Consider the following 22,455-nt stretch of genomic DNA (forward strand, 5'->3'; position numbering starts at 1 on the left):
TTCTAGCAATTAATGTTAACGACAACAATATATGAAACACATTCTCACTTCTGTATTCCATTCCCTCCATGCACCATGAGGCTCTATTGAAATGTGTGTCTTGGAAGATCTAATCTCAGGATTGCTCTGGAAGCTTGAAGAGTAAATCTGCCACACAGGTGCTAAGCACATGCAATCAGGTGAGCTGATGTAGGTAGGCACTTCTGCTGGAATGATCACACATGTAGCAACATGTTAATGATGAGAAGCTGACACATTGCATCAGCTGAGGGGACTATGAAAACAGGAATCATTGCTGACTGAAATAACTGTCAAACCAACTTTCTTAGATCAACTCTGTATGAGCACACTAAGGGGAGCATTAGAAGGAACAGGCACCAATACCTATACACATGGATTTGCATCTTCAGTTCTGACATCAGCCTTCACCAAGAATTTAAAAGCACATCTCAAATTTTCCACTTTTTACACAAAAGGCAAAAATTCTGCTTTTTGCCCTCCACCTTCAGAAACAAACAAAAATGTGATGATGAAGAAAAGGAAAAAGAACACCAACCCCTCAACTGAGTACTTCACTAATATGGTTAAAGAAAACTTCAAGAGAGCCTTTGCTGAGAAAAAAATTCACTTGAAAAAAAAACAGATTCAACAGCAGACAGTGTTTACTAGAGTACAAATTAAAAAAACAAAGTGAGGAAAATTATCTTTCCCTGACAAATAAAGCATATTTTACAGAAAAAAAAAAAAAAGCAACAACAAAAAAACAAGAACACTTTTGATGATGAATACTAAAATCGCTCTAAAATCATCAATGGATATTATAAAATACCAGATTTCCCTAGAACCATTCTATTATCATGTAAAAAAGGCCAAACATGATGCTCCTGATCTGTCCCAGAAAATCCCATATCTCATGATTACCTAGCACCTGAACACACACAGACTAGGCCTCTGCAATTACAGATGTGTGAAATCAAATGCTTGAAACATTTTTTCTGTAGCTATTTTGTACCACTCAGTGGCATTCCCTGAATTTCACACTACAAACGGAGTGTAAACATGGCTGTAATAGATGCCTTTTACAGACAATAAATTGAAGGATTTTTTTCATGTTGTTCCCACAGTTTTGGTAATAATATACTTAATCTATTGAAATCACTACTTACACCAACCATAAATGCAGCCAAATCTGCATGTGAGGTGGAAATAATAATTCAGTTTTCCTGAAATGCATTCAACTTGCTGGGATAATATTTGGTTTATTATATTAAGGTATTTTGATCCTAAATTTGAATCTAAAGACCCATGATTTTGTATATACATCTCAGTAACACAGACTGATTTGCTATCTGTAGCACAGGGAACACTCATGTAATGCCGGAACTCAGCTCTGCCGTGTGTGATGCCTGCCCTTTGCTCAGCAGAAGTAAACAGCTTCATGGACATTGCGCCACTGTTGCACTGAGTTCAAGTCTCCTGACGTCACTTGCCTACTCCATTCTCAAACAGCTGGGCACCACTGACATTTTAAGAAAGCAAAGCCCCTTTTCATAGCTTTTAGCATTTCCAAAATAAACATCCAACCTTCTTTGTGTGACATCTTACCTGGAGCTTCTGTCTTTTTATTTGGTAATCACGCCTGATTTTTAGACAGTGCACACTGTGGCTTCTTGCCAGCAATGCCTAAACACAACAAAGTTCTCCATCAACTATTTTTAAGTGTTACTCATTCCTTCAACACACAGTTTTAAAATAATTTTATATAAATCTGATCCTATTTTTTTCATCTACAGTGTCACTCTCTAGGGAATGCCAGCAACCTTCAGCTTGACATCACTGAGGCTTGGACAGTCATAGCCCTCTTAGCGGTAAGCTAGCAGTTCTCAGAGATGTTCAGCTGCATGTAGGGCACTCAGAATTTCAATGCTGGATTATAGATGCAAACAAACAGCAGTCCTGATCAAATGAAGAAAAATGTTGATACAACTTGAGTAAATTACCCAGTCTATTTTCATATCTTACCTTGTCTTGCCTCTGGGCTTTCCCTAGAGCATTATTAACTGCTACAGTCTGAGCTGAAGCAATATTTTATATCCTTCTTCTAGGTTAACTACTGTTTATACCTGCTTCTTTTTGCATATACTTAGAGACCCTGCCACGATCAGAACAATCTGCTTTGGATTAACACAAGACTATTCTTCTGTTTCACTTATTTTCTTAAAAAACAAACAAACAAACAAACAAACAAAAAACAAACCAAAAAGAACCACATAACTTTAAATGAAAAACAAAACTACTTTCAATTCAAGTTGGTAACATTCTCAAGTTTTGTACAAGAAGCATTTTCTTCCTCTGCACTGGCAATAAAGACTAAGGAAAAGATTAAATTAATGAAATGTTCAGAGGAATGGGGTGATTTTCTTTGTTATCTATCAGGAACACAGGGGACTCTAAATCTAAAAAAATAAAATAGGTTTTGTTACCTACATGTACGGACTATATCACATGCCTTATATGTGGCCCAAGACAATTCTTCTTCTTCAGTGTAGCCTAGGCAAGGCAAATGGTTGGACACCCACACAGGAAGCAGTTATGCAGTTATTATTTTCGATGGTTATCTCTTGACTTTATCTAAATAATCTAAATCGTGCCGATTTTCATTAATCACTATTGTTAAGAACTGATTCCATTCTAGAGCACAATATAATACCAGTGACTGTATTTGGAATCACAGACCACAGAACTTTGGTGGTCTCCACTTTGTCTCATTTCTTTTTGTAGTCTATAAGAATTTGGTTTGTTAACTGGATCTACATAATTTCTTGGGGTGAGACATATATAGTAGGCTGAAATCCTATACCTTCTAGTGAATGTATAGTCTCCTTTGCTTTACATAAGATCTATACACAGAATGGCTCCCAAAGTTCTGGTTAATTTTAATATAGTTCATAGCATTTATCTTCAGGTATACATCAGTATAGGCCATATCAGCTTAAAAATTTTTTAGAATGTCTTTAGAAAGTTGAGATGAAGTAAGAAAAGATATGAAGTCAATACAAACAAGGTAAAGAAGGATGCATAACCCAGAATAAAAGTCTGACTTTGTTTGCTGAACTAAGATACAGCTATCTAAAACTACATTGGACCAAACAAGGATGTCAGTATGGACTGATTCAGCTTATACCTATTAACCTCACACTCTAAGCTGATTACTGTTCACTTTCCTGAGTGTTCCATGTAGAGAAATCTTCATGGTGATTGATTACCTCCTCCAGGGAGCGAGTATTAAAAAAAAAAAAACCTCAGACAACAAGAAGACTTGCAGAAACAAGAGAATAAGATTGATGTTGCTGTCACATAGCTCCCAGTTTCTTAATTTATTATGACAGTCTGAGAATCTAACTTCATAGTTGACAGCAACTGAGATTTATTCTACACTTTTGATTATTTCCCCATACCTAACAAAAAAACTTCAGGTCTACACTGATTTATACTGTCTCATTTCAGTACTTCTCAGATCAATTGGCTTAAGAAAGCAAACATACTGCAAATTAACACAAAAAGAAAGTTGTATGTCATCTGAACGCAAAAGATTAATGCCAGATGATCAAACATTAAAATATTTTGGAGAGAAAAAACTTTCATACAGACTAAAAATAACAGTAAAAAAAGCTATCGATAGAAAAAGCAGGATTTCATACCAAAGCAGTATATTTGGATCCTAGCTTCAGAGACATCTGGATATCAGAGGGCTTTCTGTCAACAATGCCAACAATGAGAATTCCTCATTTTTATCAGATTTCTCGAGTGAACCTGAACTTTCATTCAAAATTTCAAAATTAGTTTCCAGTTTGTGGCTCTAAACTTCCTAGAACAATTCAATTTCCAAAAGTGTTAACAGAATTCCACCGAATTGTATATGCCAAAAAAAAAGGGGAGCAGTCTGAATTACAGTACGTAGGCAGGTCTAAATGTAATTCTTCCTATTTATTTCCATGGAAATTAGGCAACAGATACAAAGAGCACAATAGCACTATTTGATAGAGTAACTTCTTAGCTACAGAATACTCCTTTTCAACACAGTCATCACTATTAGCTATGCACTTCCATCAATGATGAACAAGAGACTGCATGGCTGTTTGGAACATGGCTTGTCTTTCCCATCACTGTCTTGGAACATGGCTTGTCACTGCTGAAATGCACTACCCACCACCTCACTGCGCTCACATCCACTGTTTGCTTTTCATAAATGTTCACTAAGTATCAATGAATGTTAATAGGTATCATTTTTTCCACATGGAGGTGTTCATTGACACACCTTTGCTTCATATGCATTTCCACATCAGATGGCATTTGTCAGACTGCCCCTCTGCTGACATCTGTCACACAGCAACAAAATCGAACTGAATATTGGTGGGAAGTTTCAGCCTCTACTGACATACCACCAATATCCACCTCTGCCACCATGGGCCATAATAAAACAGGAGACATTACTTTTGGAGCAGCCTTTGCAAAGACGTACTTCAGGATGTGAGCAGTCACACACCCCAAATACCTATTTTTCTCTAGTGACTTCAAAGTCAGTATAGATGGATCATTTATGTGATTTAAACTCCATTAGAGAAAATCACAGCCTAGGACATTTCAAGTAAGTGATGGCAGTTAAATGTTATTCTAATTTGTATATGAACACAATGACAATGATTATCACCTGTACGTCATGGAATCTACCATCATGGGAGGAAGCTACAACAGTTTAGAGACTGGAAACTTCTATCATTACAAGGTGCCATAAAAGTAAGTGAGGTTTAGAGGAGTAAGTAATCATCGTAATTAATATGTTAGCTAAAATCCTACCTCTAAAGAGATTTATTTCTAGGACTGTTTGCTGCCATTTATGCTATCCAGACTCTCACAACATGCAGGCAACCAAATAACTGAAGTAAACATCTGTATACAAAAGTTGTATGTTAAAATCTACTGCAGTTGTCTATAGAACATTTACTTATCATCCTACCTAGTAATATTTGCTTGGCACTTCATATTCAGTTAGCAGAACATTACAGAACAGCAGTACACGTTATAAAACCAGATGATGCCACAGTACCAGAGACTAGATAGTTTACATTGCTGTGATGAATCACAGTTCTTATCCCTCATCTAATGTACAGACATTACATACATACAGTATGACTGACAAAAAATCTGAAAACAGTAACAGAATGAATATGTTCCCTGACAAAACATATCAGAAAGCAACTCTCTTCCTTATTCAGGCCTACATCTGAAGAACATCAAAAATGAACTGACGTTTTTCATCCTAGTAGCATGCATCAGAGACTAACATTGAGCAACTTGCAGCGTGGCTTTTTGTAGAGGTACTCAGCCTGTTCAGAGGAGGGTCAGTGGATTTGTATCTCTGGGCCCTAAATGGCAAGAGTCCCCTAATCCTAAAGTTTTTATTAGACTTCAAGGACCCAGTCACTGTCACTCACCACAGAAGTAAACAATGCATACATTTTTAAAGAACACAGATATTTCTATCGTTAAAGCTTTCACTTCAACACTTTTTTCACTCACTCTTTAAATGTATTTTATAGAGGAACCTCATTCTTATCCTGTGCCTGGGTCTCTCCAGTGCAAAATAGATCCCCCTATTATTTAACCACTAAGCCCTGATTTTGAAGTTTGGCTTCCCTCTTTTTAAGACACAAAACTACTGAATTCCAAAGTTCTGCTCAAGCAAAACTCTCTCTGGAAACACTGAAAATGAGCGTCAAGATTCAGATAAGTAAATAACTTTCTCTAAAACAAACCACAACAACAAAAAAATGACATCATAACTTTGCATGTATTTTTTAAAAAATGAAGAGTTGCAAAAATAAAGCTATTTGGTTTATCCAGTCTTCCTCTGCCTGCCAAGAAGTTTAAAATTAGCAACCATGAAAATCTGTAAGAGTTTGTGACTGACAAAGTTGCCAGAAGCCCTGTTGAAGTTCCAGAGGAGGACAGTACTGTCAACTCACCTAAGAGTCTCCTGGGGTTAGAAAGGAAGGGCAAGGAAAACTGACAGATGGAGAAGGAAGCGGACCGTTTCATAGCTTCTTTTTAACACAGTTGTTTTTATGAAACATAAAAAAAACCCCTAACTTTCCAAAAGTTGTTTAGTTTTTTATTAGAAATCTTCACATTAAAAATATATATATATTTATATTTGAACTGCTAGGAAACATAAAGAAAAATAAAACTCAGTAATATAAGCATACAATTTCAGTTCAAGGAAGCAACACACTGCACGCAGCTGTCTGGAAATGAAGAAAATTAAAGCTAAATTATAAAAAAGGCAGTGGTCCCTTTAATCACATCAGTGATTATGCAACCCTTAATCAGTTATATATCACTTCTTAATATTTTGCATCTGAAAGATCTAGAAATGATTTCACATACACTTTCAACTCTCCTCCCACTTTATGTTGATTGGCACATTAGGTCATAATCCCCCAATCTACTGTATACACTGAGATAAATTAAGGTGTGAGAATACCTAGATTAGATTTTGAGTTCCAATTGTTTTAGTGTTATGCTGGCTAGCTTTTGTTGTTCTTGTTTGTGTGTGTGCGTTTGGCTTTTCGTGTTTTGTTTTTGAAAGAAAAACAAAAAGTTGGATGGGCCCTGGGCAACCAGACAAGTGGGAGCTGACCCTGCCCACAATAGGAGGGTTGAAAGCAGGTGGGCTTTAAGGTGTTCTCCAGCACAGACCATTCAGTGATTCTGTTATATATATACCTGTGCATAAATACTAATGTTACCATAATCTGAATCAGATTGTTTGTTACTACTGCCCAGCCAGGTCTTAAGCTTGCATGTCAGGGTTGAAATTCCTTCTCTTTTAAAATAAGCCAGCAGATCTCAAAGCAACACAGCAAGACAAGAACTTGGTACTACACCCTAACTTTAGACCTCAGAAGAAAATAAATTATGTCAATTCAAACATGAACCTAGTTTTTATTCTAAACTGGGATCCCAAAGCCCATTTTATAACAAGCAGATGCTACTTAAAATCCTGCCCATCTGCTCCTAGATTGTCTCAGGGGTTTCTTCTTTAGCTGCTGGCCCCCAAATGCCTTGCTGTGCTATTGCTCTACCCCACCTGCCAAACCTGGAGATCTGTACCAGTCCTGAAACAGATGTGGTAGCTCTCAGGAAAAGTGCTACCTACTTCTTTCCCACTAGGGACTTTATATGACAATTACTGTTCACGAAGAAAGGCAAAACACCACCTAAGAACAGACAAATAAAACAGTAAAGTACACTTTTCAGACTGGAAAATCAGGCCTTTGGTCTAAAGCACATCTTTGAGACTGGGGACATTACCAGGACCTTGCTACTGAAATTTTTGTTACTGAATTCAAGCTGGCACTGTGCTTGTGTGCTTGTCTACCAGAATGAACATTCAGCTCTTGCAGTGCACTCAATGCAATTCATAATAAACTACAGAGCTTGCAATCCTGGCCTTATTTATAATCAAAAATTCACTGTTTCCTAGGACTCTTCTGAATCAAAGACACAGAATCAACTGCTGAAGAAACACATGCCATACTGGATCTCCAAAATCAATTATTTCCAGGAAGTATGACATGCAAGAAGATTAACAGAGATATCACACTGTAGATGGTCAAATTTAGTAATTCTGTTACTTTCCTGTAAATAAGAGAAATCAAAGTTACAGAGAATATTTGCAATAAAAGTGTATAAACAGGGAATGAGAAGGGTAGAAATTCTACACTTGGCTATGCTGCGGACACACAGACATCCTGTGCAAACATCAGGAAATCACTTAAACCATGTGCCTTGGTTCCTCATCTATAAAACCAATGAAAGTTATTCCTCTTATAGGAGTTGGTGAGGATAAATCTATTAATATTTGTAAAGTGCTCACACATGCTCCCACGTCATAGCAATTAATATGATGGGATAATCAATAAACAAAATAAATATGTCTCTAAATAGATCATGATAAAAATTTTGTTCAAGCTCCTTTATATCTTGTTTGATGGCCTATAAAAAGAGTTTAAAACTTTCATAAGCTCACTTAATAATTACAGAAATTACAAAGAACAGAGGACTTCATAAGACCTCTATTTATCTTCAAAAGAAAGAAAAGATGAGCGGAACACAAAAGCAAGAAATCTTCTGTGAAAAAACACTGTGTACTCCCTATTAAAAAGGGGCAATCAGAAATCAGAGTTAAGGAGAAAATAAAAATGAAACCAAAAAAAACCCTCCAAAAAACAGAGAACTGAATAGTATTTTGTAACTATTCACATCTGTATCTTATGATTAGATAAGCAACAGAAGAATATTACTACATGCAATAACATCCTTTAACATGAAATATTTTTCACACCCAGATTTGGCTTGACAAACAGAAAACAATGAGTTGTGTCAACTGTTTAAGGAAGAATTCTCTAACTGTATGTACACAAAACTCTGCTTTCAGGTAAAAAGGACAGAAAAGCAGAATTTGGAGGCAGTACTACATGTTTTTCTCATGTAAGAATCAATGGCAGTCACCTTTTGTTTCTACAGATTCTTCTTACACACTTCTTTTTTCACATTCTGATCAGAGATGGATGAATTCCAGGCAGTCTGGCACAGTTAGAGTATCAGCTGATATGTGAGCCCTTCAGCAAGAAAATTTTGCAAAGTGAGGCTCTCAGCTTTCTCACTCACATAGTCAGGGCATTCTCTCCTCTCCTCTCCTCTCCTCTCCTCTCCTCTCCTCTCCTCTCCTCTCCTCTCCTCTCCTCTCCTCTCCTCTCCTCTCCTCTCCTCTCCTCTCCTCTCCTCTCCTCCTTTCTATTTTCAGATGCTGAATTACTTTGTAAGATTTACTCGGGAGTATCAGCAAGAACAGCTTTCAGCAATGTTTCCATTAAGCTTTTCCTGGATAAATCCCTTGGTTTATTAGTGATAAGCTTAAAATTCTCTTCTTTGGCAATGCTTCAGACCAACATAACATATAATACTCTCCTAGGATGCTTACATTTTCATACAGTAGGAGAGATGAATGTAAGATAGTGGTACTCCACATGAGAATTCTTTAGGGCAAAGGAAAAATAATTCAGTGCTCTTTCTGAATTTCCCACATGGAGTAATCAAATACTACCACACTACCTCATTCACTTTGGCATGTCTATGAAAACTAATCATTAAAATTGCAGTTCTTTGCAGTAGTCTTTTTTGGACTTCATGATTATTGTGTCTTCTTTTTTCATCTTTTCTTCCATGGAAGCAAACTACAGCTTTTATTTCATTCTTTTGACATCAGCCAGGTTTTCTAGAGCACACATTAGTATCACTGCTCTCTTTTGGCCTTTTCCACCTGCAGTGCATTAAACTGAACAGTCCTGCAAGAGCTGAAGACTTACTGCTGCTTAAAGAGCAGAGGGTTTCTTTCCATATAACAATTCCCAATAGCTTGAGAATAAACTAAAAGCAACAAAAACACTGGAAATTCTCTTATCCTCCTGAGTACATTCCAGTGCCTTTAGAATGGCAGCTACACAAAGGTCCCTTGAAATTCTCTTCAAAAAGGAGGACAAATTCTCAAGCCTCCTCTATGGCATCCCCACCAGTAGTATATCTCACTTCACACAGCACTCAGGTTTATAATACCAGTCTCAGTCTATGTTTTCTAGCAGTCCTGCTGTCAAGGAGCAATTCTGCTGTCTGTCTCCAATGAGACACAAACATGCAGTACAAGTATGTCCAGATGCTAGAGGCCTCAACTTAATAATCCATTAATATATATACAGAAGTCTAGTCTTCTTACTGAATATTACATCAAAGAAGTAAAAATCTATGCAAACTAGGAACACCTTTCAGTGTCATCCTGAATCAGAGGTGAGTACATATTGAATAACTAGTTTAAAAGGCAATAAGTCTTACCTCCTGATACTGTGTAGTGCAAATTCAGATTTCACCAGTTATCAGAGAGCAGAAACTGATTTACTATAAATTAGATGGGTAATGTGTTTGATAGTAATAGCAATAGGAATCACGATCAGTTAAGTCATAACCTCTCCTAAAGGCAAAAGAGAATGGAAATTGATAGCATATCTCAACATGCAAAAGACACAAAGAAGGAAAAATCAATTTATCAGTAAGATCATGGAGAAAAAAACAGTCAAAAAGGAAAGAATGTCTGGACCATTGAGCTAATTGTTTATTAAAAAACAGTATTTCATACTTGAGAGAGGAAAACCTATTTCGCAACTGGTTTCAAATGAATGATAAAGAAAGCCCATTGCATGAGACCAAATATCAGTTTTGCATCTGTAGATCAGAATTTAGAGCAATTTCCAGAAAGAACTACTGCTACTCCAAGTGATCACACTGCTAAAATAAATTATTTTAGATAGACAAGGATCTCATCATAGTTTGAATTCCCTATGGTGTCATTTCATGTTATATTTGAGAAATTCCTCAATAAAAATGTCAAACAGAAAGCAAGTTGAGAAGTTGAGTTCCCCTGAGAATGATTTTGGACATTTTTCAGCACAAATTTTATCCAGGAAATCTTAACCAAACACTTCCTCCCAACAAATAAATAAGAAATTTCACTTGATTAGAAAGAAAGAGAAAAATGTTGAAACAAGAACTCGGGAAAGAACACTTTACCTGTCAACCACACTTGATCTACTTAGTTGTGAATACTTCACACTTGTTATTTACAAAGAAGATTGTAATTATCTTTCTATAGTAACATAACTAGAAAAACATCCAGTAAATGTTTGAAAAGGAATCTAAACATGAACAAGAAGGTTTAAGATTTTGTACAGACTTCAGTCAAGCAATACATAAAGAAATCCTGATGCAGATCTTCTCCATTACAGGCTGTTTCACAAAGGTTCCTAGATGGCCTGCAGGCTTAGCACTGAACTACCACTGACTCCCGTCTCTAGGCCTCCTATCTCAAATTTTTTAAACCAGTATTTCTGGTGATGTGTACATGATAAAATGCAACACGGGTCACTGAGAGAGCAATTCAGCTGTCTAAATACAGGAGTCTGACATCAATTTAGATTCCTTATATTATTCCATCTAGCCAATAGCTCAAACTCCAGATCTACTCCTATAGATCCCACATCACATTTGTCAGGTCCAGCACTCTCCAAGTGGCAGAGGCATTTATGCTTAGTTAATCAAATTCTCCCTAACAATTCCTGCTGCTTGGCTTCCCATGTGATGACAGAGCAGACCCTAACAATAATGTCTCCAAGACCAAAATATGAGGGCGAAGTAGGGATTGTATAACTTGGTTCAGACCCAGAAAATTGACTTCCACCCAAGCTCATACATCTGTGGTGCTACATGAAAAATTGTTTCAGGCAGAGTGTTCGAAATCAACCTACAGTATGTTTTATAGGTTTTTATGTAAATTCTGTGGAAACGAAGTCATTCTATGCAAGATCCTGCAGTACTACCTAATGTGTCTACAGACTTAATTTCAGCTTGCTGATCAAACATCACGTGTCCTTTCTTGGAAATAAAGTTGTCACACAAAATATATGATATAGTACCTAATTAGCAATCTTCACATTGAGAGTTCTGTGAAGTCCTATAGAGAGTGTATGTGTGGGTAGATGAGGGTAGGGAAGCTGTTACAATTGATATCAGTAAAATAATTCAATAAAAGATGGCAAACATTATCAGTGATTTTGTAAAGAATTCTTCGACTTCTTATAACCCATGAAAAATAAGTGATTTCTCAGAGAAAAGGTGGAGATTAGTGTACTCATCAAAGCTTCAATTTAAGTTCCTGATTTCTTCACTGAGAAAAAAAAAAAAAAGCCAAAACTATTAATTGTCATAAACAAATGTAATTTTGCATGCTGGGTGAATTTTCCAAAGGGTTACAGAAACCCTAATTTCACAAATGCAAATACAGTGGTTTAAAACCATACTGGGTTCTCTTAAAAACAGCCATCTACATTTACTTCCTTCTGGTAGTTTAAGTGAAAGGAAATAGAACTGTTGCAGGATGGAAAGACTAGAATGCATTCCTGTTCAAAACGGATACTGAAGAGGTCATGGGAATAAGCACGGTATCTCAGCAGGCAGTATAACTGATAATACAAGCAGAGAGCTAGGGACCAAATAATGGCAGAAATCTGAACTTCTCTCTTTCCTAAGGACAATGTCTTAAACCTGAGTTAATTCACAACATGTCACACAAGGGTTTGCAAAGGTACTGTTAAGATTATAAAGTCCAGCCCGAGACCCAAAACTTTCATCCTTAGCAAATTTTAACTAAGAAAGAAAGAGAAATGGGCCCTCACTCTCTTTTCAGTGCCTCTAAGGAAATGCAGTTATTTTATTGGGATACAGAATTGGGTTGGGTTGGAAGAGACCTCCAAGACCACCCTGTTCCTACCCCCTGCCATGGACAACCTTGCTACCCAGGGATCCATCCAACGTGGCCTTGAACACTACCAGGGATGGGGCATCCACAGCTTCTCTGGGTGGCCTGTGCCAGTGCCTCACCACTCTCTGAGTGAAGAACTTCTTCCTAACATCTAATCTAAATTTACTTTCTTTTGGTTTAAAACCATTGCCCTTGTCCTATCACTACACTCCCCGACAAAGAGTCTATCTCCAGCTTTCCTGTAGGCCCCTTTTAAGCACTGCAATGAGGTCTTCTCAGAATCTCATCCAGGCTGAATATGACCAAATCCCTCAGCCTTTCTTCACAGGAGAGGTGTTTCAGCCTTCTGATCATGTTTGCAATCTCTGTCTCCAACAGCCCCTCACCTTCCTTGTGCTGAGGGCCCCAGAGCTGGACAGAACACACACCAGGTAGACTCTCACAAGGATGGAGTGGAAGGGGAGAATCACCTCCTTGACCTTCTAGCTGCACTTCTGATGCAGCCCAGGACATGATTGGCTTTCTGGGCTGCAAGTGTACATTGACAGCTTATGTTAAGCTCTTCATCCATCAGAACCCCCAAGTCCTTCTCCGTAGGGCTGCTCTGTCCACTCATTACCTAGCCTGTATTCATATTTGGGACTACCCCAGGTGTGTGTCCTTGGCTTTTTTTGAATAATATGATGTTTGCACAGGCTCACCTACTGAGCCTGTTAAGATCACTTTGGATGGCATCTCTTCCTTCCAGTGTGTTGACTGCAGTGTTCATCTTGGTGTCTCCCACAAACTTACTGAGAGTTCAGTCAGCCTCATTGTCCATGTTGCTGACAAAGATGTTAAATAGTGATACAGATCCCTGAGGAACACCTGTTGACCCCCCTTGGACATCAAGCCACTAACAGCAACTCTTTGAGCACAACTATCCAGCCAATTACTTATCCATCAAGTGATCCATCTGCCACATCTCTCTCCAATGTGGAGGCATGGATGTTGTGCAGGACAGTGTCAAATGCTTTGTCAAAGACCATTCATTAGTTGAAAGTATTCAATCTGCATTTGAGGAAACAAAATTAAAGGGTAACTGTTACCTCTTCTAGTGTCCTAAATTTACTTGCTGGAAGAGTCTTTTGCTGTCATTCCCACTCATCTGTTCACTGAATCTCTTCTAGTGGAAACATGTTCCTAACATTCTTGGAGTAATACAAAATGCTAGCTCCAAGAATGTGAATATGATTCTCACAACTATCTTGGTAAGCTTTGGACCAATACTTGGAACCAGAGCCACCTGTTAAACACAGTGGTTTATATTATTGTCTTTTCCTTATCTGTGCCAAAACCAAGTGTTTAAGTAGAAATCTATGAAAAGAAAATTAGAAATCCATTTATCTCTGTGGATCCAGCCTGCATCTTGCATGATCAGAGAAGAACAACACAGCATGGGTGCAAGATAATTCCACAGGTCTGAAAGGTTCGTCTTTTATCAGGTCACTCATTTTGCTGTTCATAATTGCTAGTATATTTTTCCCTACTTCTACAGGAATAACTGGAAACAAATTTGATAGTAGCAAGCTGTTAGAAACAATATATCTACACATTTATTTGAATTCCAAATAGCTGTCCTGCTTTATTGAGAGAGATGTATGAAAATTAATATAAATAGAGTTTTTCTTTCTTTCTTTTTTTTTTTTTGAAAATGAATGGCTGGCTGCTCTTTTTGTAAGAAATACCTCCTGCACAATTAATCATTTGGCTACCTCAGGTTTACACAAATAAATCTATTTAGTCTGTTCTATGATAAATGAAATTTGGAAGTTTGTGTCAAAAACTTGTCAATGGTCAGGATATATAATCCATCTGAATAAATATTACTTCATTTGAAAGTGAACGAAGTATGAAATACATCTATTAAAAGGCTAAGCAGAAATTTGCTCAGAAATTCTAGTTGTTACACAGCTTCAGTGAGCGCAGACTGATGTTACTGGACATTATTATTTCTGCTACATAACTGCCTTATTTTTCTTGCAAAGAACATCAGTTTCTACCACAGTAAAAGTGCTGCAGAACACAGATGAAATATCCCTTTTCTGTACTATTTTATGCACATTAACTCAAAACGAATTTGGGACTGCATCAAACAGTGTTCCTCGCACTTATATTGGGAATAATGAGAAAGATAGTCACTAGGCACTAAGCTATAACTAAAATGACTACCCAGCAAACAGGTATGAGAAACTGGATGTAGCGATCAGAGTTCATTTCCAGGTAATTGGTGTGAAGAAATTTAAACAAAACACATGGTTTTTTTTTTGGAGTACATTGGATAAGATCCACCTATTTAAAACAAAGCAATGAACATGAATCAAAATTCCAGGTACCTAAATCCTAAAAACTGCTGAAGCAACTAACATCTTGAACCTCTTTTTATAAAGTTAGTGGACTGTGCCCATCCCCTTTGTAAACATCTATTAATAACTACTCTTCTGCCTTGTTTTATTATCCAAGTACTCCTTCATAAAAACAAAGAAACAACACAAATTTGCACTTCGAATGCTTAGTAACCTATGTTCATACAGAACATCCTTGAAATATGTTACCCTAAGAAGGAAAAAAAGGTGGGGAGTGAGCTTTAAATAAATGACTGGAATTACAAAATTTGGAAGAAATAGGCAAAATATATTGAAGTGAATAGGACAGATTACTTTTTTTAAAAAAGAAACCCAAGTATCCAGCACAGGCTTTGTGTAAAAACCCCCACCACCTTGACCTCCAGTGTTAGGAACATATAATCTGACTGGAGTATGATAGGATGATGAGTGCCAACTTTAAGAATCTGGTCTCAACAACTCTGGAGTCAATGGACGCATTTCAACTTCTTCAATTGGATCTGAATCAGATTTTTCACAAAATAAAATGCAACCAAATCATCAGACTCTTGCCACAGCCATGAAATGAAACTTTCTTTCCAGCATTCACTACTTACCAAGACAGTTGTGGCCATCATGGGCCAACATGAACCCATCATAGCACGTACATCTGTAGTTGCCAGGAATGTTGATGCACTCATGGACACAACCCCCATTGTAGAAGTCATTTTCACATTCATCAATATCTAAAATATAAAAGGAGGGGGAAAAAATTGTAAAAAGATGATTCTAAGAGAAAAATTTCTCCAATCAAACATAAGTTTGAATACAAGTATGATCCTAATTATTATATTATTCATCCAAGAGAATTACTGACAGAATAAATGCAGATTGTATGAGACTAAATTCAGCAAGTTTCAGCATAGGACATTCCATCCAAAGTAATGACAGTATCAACAGGGGAAACAATTATATGTTGTAAGATTTATTTTTTTAAGTTATTTGTGTACATTTTTCTCTTTAAACTGTATTTTTCTATTTTAAATAATCAAGCAGATGATGCATTAAAATCATAGAATCATGAAATCACAAGGCTGGAAAGAACCTACAAGATCATCTAGTCCAACTGTCCTTCCATTACCAATGCTACCACAAGCCACTAAACCATATCTCGTAGCTCCTCATCCAGACGCCTCTTGAACACTGACAGGGATGGCAACTCTACCACCTCATCAAATGTTTGACGTGGTAGCAAAAACATCTATCTGAAACATACTATTAACATGGCATAATACATAAGACGAAAGTATGTTTTCTTTAATCAGAAAAAAAGTTTTCTCAGTATAATAATGATTTGATCTACTCCTCACAAAATATAAAGCTGCTTTTCTTGCAATAAATCTTGAAAAGCACAATTTCTGAAATAGCTGTCACTGTCCATTGAGGACCATGAAGTTGCTCTTGATAACATGGTACAGTTTTATCTCTCTTGTCTCCTACCCCAGAAAACAAATCCTATTAAAATTTTCCATATTAATATAAATATGTCAACAACAACAACAAAATCTAAAATTTTATTCTTAGCAAGTATGCTAGAATTATTATAAATTATTTTTATATATTATGAAACAGAATGAATAGCAAAAGATGCATTCTGCTTCTGTTGTGGTTTTATGATTTTTGTTATTGGTATTCCACATCATAACATCATGTAAAGCACTGGGAGTTTAAAAGTTAATGCCCCACTTCCATGAACCACAGATTTTCCAAATGCTTAGCTCTCAGAAGAGAAGAACTTCATACCCCAAAGGACTCTGCATTCAGAGGGGAAGATAAAGGTTCAGGCAAGTCACAGGACTCACTTTCTGTCTCGCTACTGGGTGTGCTCCCCAGCCATTTCACCTTCAATTCAGAGTAAGGCCTTCGGTTTTGGACACTCTCTCATTTTATTTGATTTATTAGCCTCAGTTTCAATTATATATTGTATTATATTGTGCTATCTTGCATTCTGATATACTTAGTAAATTAACTTTCCTCCTCAGATTGTTGCTGCTGTTCTGTTTTTAGGCCCATCTCCCATCTCCCTACCCTTCCCGCTTTTCCTTTCCCAGGACATGGGCCCACGGGTCCCCTTCCCCAGTCACAGAACTGGGCTGAACTGACCCATAAACTATTGACACCCCCCACCCCAGCCTGTGTGCCTGCTGTCCCTCTGTCACGGACACAGATTGATCTATATAGCCTTGTGACAGCTTCAAGTGCAAACAATTCTTATATGATCTTCCCTGACTCACATAAAAATCACTTCTTGGCTCATTCTGGAAAGTGCAAACTTTCTTCTTTCTACAAACTATATTTTGACACACAGACGGGATGTCAGTACTACAATTGCTGATGTGGATCATTCAGCAGTGCACATCAGCCAACTAAAAATTAACAATTACAGACAGCCTTCTGTCCTGCTATCAGCTCTAAATCTATGGCATGCTAGACCAAAACTACTAGCTACTGTCCCTAAGTTACATGCTGCATGATGCAGAGTTAAAATAATCCTTAGGAAATCATCTTTTGGTACATTAAAACTATCCTGGTCATGCATTTCAAATGTGCCTTTCATTGCAAAGGTGACTAGAGTATTTCTGTACTAGGTTTACACAGACATTTTAGGAATAAAATGAAATACAAAAGAACTTCTAAAGTTACCACCAGAAAAGATTCGCTACCTGGTATCATACCCAGATACAATGGCAAAACAGCAAGGTAGTCTGGGAAAACCAAATGCTTCTGAAAAGACAGCTGGAACTCAGTCACCCAGGGGATCTTCGTACATTTCTGGCCCTTAGCTTGAACATAAGTTTGCCTCTCCTTGCACAGTCTTTTGAGACACATGATCAGACCAGTTATGTTCAGGGGACTCAGCCTCCTGACCTGAAAATCTGGGATGACGTACAGAATAGCCTCCCCCACCTCTCCAGTTCAGACAGAAACAGATAGAGACCTGCTACTCCACCTGGACTGTCACAAGTCCATGGGGCCAGATGAGATCCACCCAATGGTGCTGAGGGAGCTGGCAGAGGTGATTGCCAAGGTGCTTTCTACCGTCTATCAGTGATCTTGGACAAATGGAGAGCTTGCCAATGTGACTCAGTAAAGGTCATAAGGAGGATCCAGGGAACTACAGGCCTGCCAGCCTGACCTTGGTGCTGGAGAAGCTAATGAAACAGACCGTCACGAGTGAGATCACACAACATGTACAGGACAACCAGGGAATCAGGCTCTGTGATTTTTCCTAAAAATGATAACCAGAAAATCAGTTACTGCTTATTGGGTCCCCTCCGAACATATTTGCACTGTAGCGTTGCAAAGTCTCAGAGAAGCTCTCCTGTATTTGTAGCCCAGTGAATCTGGGTGTACATTTCCAGAGTCTTCTACACATCTCCACTTAACAAATATTTGCAGCTTACACTGCCATTCATGAATATTTTCAAAAACTTCCTATCATTTTCACTCGACAAGGACAAAAGCAGAGACTTACAGTTATGCCTTGTTTCAATGGGCCAACTCAACAATAGAAAAGCATGTAACATTATCTCAATGTCAGGTGCGTACTCCAAGATAACTTCACTTTCAGATTTGCTTTTAACTTTCACCCAGCACCAAGATTCTTCAGAAGAAGGAATTCAGAAGAAGGTGCAATCAGTTGTTACGTTCATCAGACTACAGAGCCCTGATGAATTTATTTCCTTTTTTCAAACAGTGAATCAAGCAGGACTATATTTTTAAGTAAGTGACAGGAGAGCCTTCCAAAGAGACAAAAATCAAAGTAACGTAAAGTCTTTTTCTTCATATAATACTGATTTCTAAAAATCCACACCATGATCAGGAACTCAAGGTGCTTAACTGATACTTAAGTTCCAGAAAGGGTAATCTAACAGATAGCTCAACCAGAAAAAATAACTAAAGAGACAGATTCTTTCCACCTCTTTCTCTCAAGAAGTTCTAGTTATGTTAAATTTTCCCACAGGGTTAGAGGACTACTTCTCCCTTTTGTACCCCAAGAAGGCTAAAAACAAGGAGTGAAGCTAAACGTTCCCCCTCCATGTTATTTAAGAGACATCATCTGTTGGCTGACTGGATTTGCTATGTCCAGTACTGTTAATAAAACACTAAGAGGATAAGGCTGGTGATCTTCAAACTTTAAAAATAAACAAATAAATAAAACAAACCATCACTAAAGAAAAATTATTCAATAAACCCCAACCAAAAACCTGTACAAAGCCTACAAAGTTGAAAGGTTGAACTTGTTTCAAGCTCCAGTTGCTCCAAGAGAAATGCAGACATAGTACCAGCAAACAACACAAACACCACTCCATCTTGAAAGAGGACATTCTTTAAAGAATACATCAGTGAAAGTGTTGAAAACTAGTTCACAGGCAGAATATTACAAGTGACATGGCAGGATATGGCTTATTCAGTAAGCCTAATACAGCAATAAACACAAAAGGAGTGCATTCAAACATGCAAGGATGGTAGGCTTGCTCTTAATTTTATCTGCAGTAAAACTCAAAATTTCCAGGGGCCAGCTATGTTTGCTTCCTTTTGTTTAGATCATATCCTATTACCATTTTCTTCCTGTAATTGACAGAATTGGCTGTTAATTGAATTCTGGGCTCCAAACAGCTCTAAGCAGAAAGTTAGCTGTTTCCATTAATTTGGTAGATTCAACTAACCTTAAAGGTTTTGTAGTGTTTGGTCACTTTAAAATGTTATTCATCATGAAAGATGACACATAACACATAACACATAACACAGAACAAAATAAGCAGTACATGCAATGCTGAATTTGCAAGATCTGCTGCAGTCTAGCTCTCAGTTGGAAGCCAACAGTTTTAACCAGATTAGCAAAACACTTTCGAAGTTTTTAATCCAGATAATTCTAGCCATGCAGATAAGCAACTCTTGGAGTGACTGATAGTGCACTAAAGAGATCACAGGCAGCAGGTCGAGGGAGGTTCTCTTCCCCTCTTCTCTATCCTGGTGAAGCCATATCTGGAGTGCTGCATCCAGTTCTGCGCTCCCCAGTTCAAGAAGGACAGGGAACCTCTGGAGAACCCAGTGAAGTGACACAAAGATGATGAGGGGCCTGGAGCATTTTCCATATGAGGAAGGACTGAAAACCTTGGGACTGTTTAGCGTAGAGAAGACTGAGAGGGGATCTGATCAATGCTTATAAATATCTAGTGGGACAGAGTCAAGTGGATGGAGCCAGGTTGCTTTCAGTAGTGCCCAGCAACAGGACAAGGGGCAATGGGTACAAAGTGGAAGTAAGAAGTTCCATCTGGACGTGAGGAAAAGCTTTTTTACTCTGAGGGTGACGGAGCACTGGAACAGGTTGCCCAGAGAGGTTGTAGAGTCTCCTTCTCTGGAGATATTCACAACCAGTCCGGATGCTTTCCTGTGTAACCTGCCGTAGGGAACCAATTTAAGCAAGAGGGTGAGACTCCTATTTTGCAATTCTGTGGTAAAGAAAATGTTTAGGCTTCCTTAGAAAAGTATTGCAGCTTTCTCTCCAGGAGGAACACATTTCATACGGAATTACAATGGCAGCAATTATAGGACCGCAGAAAAAAAAAAAACAACAACCATTAAATACTCCAGGCTTAGTATAGGGATATTTAAAACAGTGATATAGTCTGCGAAAAACCTACTTGGGCTTACTATGTTCAAGTGAGATAGCAACTCCCAGGGCCAAAGCTGGATGTGTACAACCACATTTTCAGTTGCTGGTGTGCAAGACCTTTCTGGAACTTGTTTGGGAAATCTTGTAAATCCACTGCTTGCTTCAAAAGTTTTAAAATATACCATTATCAGGGAGTGGGGGGAGAGAAATAAAAAGATCGCTTATTGGGAGTAACTGCGCAGGTTCAATTATTTCTCAGGATGTAAGAAGCTTGGATAGTACAATAGATATCCTACTCGAAAGCAGAGGTGAGCCTCGTTGTAGCTGGGAAAGAACTATCAGCATCTTTAGGGAATGCAGTAATTCCACGCACTGCTGCTGTCCTCTTTCATCAACAACAAGCAGTGGTGTGACTTGAAAGGTACATCCAGAATGATACTATTATGTAAGGATTCAAGAACATTTTTTAAAGAACCAGGCCAGCTGTCTGGCAGAATCCTAGCATTTAATACCACACAGAAGTGCTGTAATTTTCAAACACTGCATTTCATTTACAAGAAGAGAATGTGAAGTTGCCTTTTATTATGCAACCTAAATCCTTTTAGTCTGGCAGGACCTGCATCCATCTCACAACAACTGAGTCTTCTTCTATTATTGTAAGTGAGACTCACAACAGCACAGAAATGCGTTTCTTTTATGTATTCTGCAAAGGGATGGCTCTCTCAGAAATGTCACAAAGTCACTGTGATTTATAAACTTCCAGAAGCAAATCTTCCAGGAGCACAAACAACTTGGCTAAGAAAAGTTCAAAACAAAACAAGAATTGATCTCTTCAGCTTTTGGTAACACAGTAACTCAGCTTTCTGATTTCAGCAGAAAGTAGAAGACGCATCACTACGTAACAACTAATGTCCAAAATACAAACCAAACTGCAAAACTGGGTGAGAAAAATGCTAGTTTCCATTCTGTCTACTCAGTTTCACCCTGACGTAATGAAATTTGCTGTTTGCTAGCCATCTTTTCCAAGCACTAACAATCTTTGCTAGAAGGCTGCGCAGACTTTGTCCCAGAAAAGTATAAAAACCACCTCCAGCAAAGTCCTTTCCCGGTCTTAATGAAACCACTTGCCATTCATTAAGTTCTTCGATGTCCAAAAGTCCTTACAACACATAAAACAAAATGTATTTGTCAGCACAGCTACAGACCATTATGGGCAAAGCCACTGAAATCAAAGGAAACGTCTGTGTGGAACTGACAAATTTTGGATTGGTGTCACAGCTAAGCTGCTGGAGAAGCCTTAGGGCTATTAGCATGCAAGGGGAAGAAGGGCTGAGCACTGAAAGTCAATGAGCCAAATTCAGCCTTCAGTGTTGTACTCTACAGATTTCTACAAAAAATGGGAAAGCATGCATTCTAAAAACCTTTACCATGACACTTATCAAGGACACAGGTCCCAGAAGTCACCACACAGTAGTACTTCAAAATAGGGGTAGAACTGGGTAAAATATGGGTTCATTGGAAAGTATTTCAATATGACTAATGTAAGGAAGGATCTGGAGTTAATTTAGTAAACACAAATTGCAATTGACTTTGAAAGGAATAATTTATGTGCTTGGACGTTTTAAAATAAATAGCCAAAGGAAGCTGTCTGCTCACATCAATTTTTTTCTAAATTAGAGAACCATGAACAAAACTTAGCATACAGATATATTACAGAGCTGAGGGGTATTTCCTAAAGAGTTAGATCCATAAAACAGTTAGAAAAATAAATATTGAATTCCTTGCTAGAGTATCTCGATGGATAAATTTGTATATTTATTCAACATCTAAAGAGAAAAGTATTTCTGTTTTTATCTTCATCTATTCATTTTGCTGCTTTAAACGAAACACTGCCAAAGGGACATTATGGAGATATTAAGTAACATCATATTTAAAGTCTTGCCTGGTGAGAGGTTGCAGCCCACCCGTTTTACCTATAGAGG

General features: G+C 37.8%; 1 protein-coding gene across 4 annotated transcripts in view; it reads right to left on the reverse strand.

Annotated features, from left to right (window-relative positions):
• Positions 1 to 22,455, reverse strand: part of SCUBE1 (signal peptide, CUB domain and EGF like domain containing 1) — a 201,027-nt gene that overhangs the window by 153,428 nt on the left and 25,144 nt on the right. For all 4 annotated transcript variants that reach the window (XM_048964163.1, XM_048964156.1, XM_048964148.1 and 1 more), the window contains exon 3: positions 15,411 to 15,539. In XM_048964163.1, the coding sequence (XP_048820120.1) occupies positions 15,411 to 15,539 (129 nt within the window). The remainder of the gene's footprint in view (positions 1 to 15,410; positions 15,540 to 22,455) is intronic.

Source organism: Lagopus muta, chromosome 1 (genome assembly GCF_023343835.1).
Source record: "Lagopus muta isolate bLagMut1 chromosome 1, bLagMut1 primary, whole genome shotgun sequence".
Taxonomy (NCBI): Eukaryota; Metazoa; Chordata; class Aves; order Galliformes; family Phasianidae; genus Lagopus; species Lagopus muta.